This window comes from Aplysia californica, unplaced genomic scaffold (genome assembly GCF_000002075.1).
Source record: "Aplysia californica isolate F4 #8 unplaced genomic scaffold, AplCal3.0 scaffold01996, whole genome shotgun sequence".
Lineage (NCBI taxonomy): Eukaryota > Metazoa > Mollusca > Gastropoda > Aplysiida > Aplysiidae > Aplysia > Aplysia californica.
In genome coordinates, this window is record NW_004799266.1 from 1 (window position 1) to 2002 (window position 2002).

The window sequence follows — 2002 nt, forward strand, 5'->3', positions numbered from 1 at the left end:
TGTCTGGTGTACTGTCATGTCTCACATGTGTCTGGTGTACTGTCATGTCTCCCCAGAACTTCTTCAGTCTCTTCACGCCGTTCAAGTCATCGCCGCAGACAGCCAGTCCTCGAGGCTCTAAACATCCGCGCAGTCCGTCTACTGTGTCATCTAACAACAGTTCTGCGCCAAGTTCCAAGGTGGCAGGTATGATGAACAAATCGCCGCTGCCTGCAAAACCTGTCCCCTCAAGGGCTGAGGATGTGATGACTGTGGAAGTGTCGCCGGGACACGTGCGAGTGAGCTCTGTGTCTGCCCCGTCCTCCCACGGTGCACCAAGCAACTCCAAGGTTCTCACTCCGTGTTTTCTGGTCCCCAACAGCAAAAACCTGGCCACGACCCACCGCATCCCCACTGCCACGGTAGCCGCGACGACATACACACCAGCGACAACAACAACCTCAGCGCTGAGTCTTCAGGGTCATGGTGCCGTGTCGTACTCAACAAGGGCGATGACAACGACAGTTTCAGCAGACGTCTCCCCCTCCCACAAACTGCGGATCGTCACGGAGCGTGCCCGGCCGGGCGTCAGGTTCCGGGTGTTTGAAATCCCCGCCCACCTCCACGTCGTGTTTGGCGGGAACCTCAACCTGCCTGTGTCCACCAACGAGAGACTCGTCTATCTCGTGGACGCCCCGGCGCGGCCTGGGGACAGCCCCACCGCCAAACTTATCAAGATGTCGGAGGAAGAGAAAGACGCAATCCTCACAGGTTCAGCCAACACGCAGCACAGCGCGGTGCCCCCCTCACCCACCATGCCCAATGTACAACACCGAGAGGTACTCCCCTCGTCCGATGTGTGGCACAGCGTGGGTGGGAAGAAGACAGATCTGCCCACAGCCAAAGTCAAGCCCCTCAGTTCTGGGGCACTCAGTTCTACTGCGTTCAGTTCTACTGCGTTCAGTTCTACTGCGCTCAGTTCTACTGCGCTCAGTTCTACTGCGTTCAGTTCTACTGCGCTCAGTTCTACTGCGTTCAGTTCTACTGCGCTCAGTTCTACTGCGTTCAGTTCTGGGGCAACCAACCTGGACCAAATCTCACGGCCTGATGCTGTTCCAAAGGCTGAAGTGAAAATTGAAAAGGTTCCGTCTTCCAAAAATGTCTGTACGTCTGTTCTTGAAACGGAAGAGAAAGTCAATAATGAAGAGAAAGTGACGAGACCTCAATCAGAGATACCCAATTCCCGGCCGGCGGCGGATGTGCCAGATTGTCTTTCCCCTGTCTCCGACATGCCCGTGTCTTCACCTCAGTGCGCCAGCACCCAGACACCTGTCTTAGCTCAGTCCAAAGTTCGACCGCTCTTCAAAAACTCCCCGGTGACCCAAACTCTCGTCCGCTCAGAAAGTGATGATCGGGATACAAAACCAGACGCTCCCTCCCCGCGTGAGTGCAGTACGTGTGTCCCCACGGGCCAAGCTGTCAGTCCGGTGGAGGCTGATACAAAAACTCCAGCAAAAAACGTGCGGCTAACAGCCTCCAAGGTTGCAGGTGAGGAGGACGTCGTGCCCAAAACTGAATCGGAAGACGAGGAATGTGCGGAGCAGGACCGTGATCAGACTCAGGTCCGGCGCAAGGTGAAGGTCAAGAAGAGGAGATTGTCGCTGAAGGGGAAAACTGTCGCGAAGAGGGCCAGGGACACTGTCATGTCGGACACAAACGAGGTAGGACGTCCTTAGCTTTCTCGTTATTCCGTGGACCCTCCTGTATCGAAACATCATTTTTTTAAAACTGTAAAACAAGCAATGCCTTCATGCACCATCTCGCAGGTTGAAAATAGTTTTGGTTTTAATTGGAATGGATTATATTGTAGATAAAAATCTTGTTCGTTCCCTTCAGTTGTACACCTTCCCTTAACGAGGAAACGTTTCTTTTGTTCCAGAGCAAAGCGTCCAGATTCTCCGTGTTTTGCTGCCGCTGTGATCACAGGCTGTTTGTGGGGAAACCTGCAGCGGGTGAGTCGGGG

The 2002-nt window shown here is 54.2% G+C and overlaps 1 protein-coding gene across 1 annotated transcript; it reads left to right on the forward strand.

Moving 5' to 3' along the window:
* Window positions 1-54: 54 nt before the first annotated feature.
* On the forward strand, window positions 55-1991 carry LOC101851471 (mucin-5AC; the record flags this gene model as incomplete). The annotated part of the gene is given in 2 exon segments (XM_035973728.1): window positions 55-1700; window positions 1919-1991. Coding segments are annotated over 2 exon segments (1719 nt in total), but the record flags the coding sequence as incomplete, so codon positions are not given.
* Window positions 1992-2002: the final 11 nt, after the last annotated feature.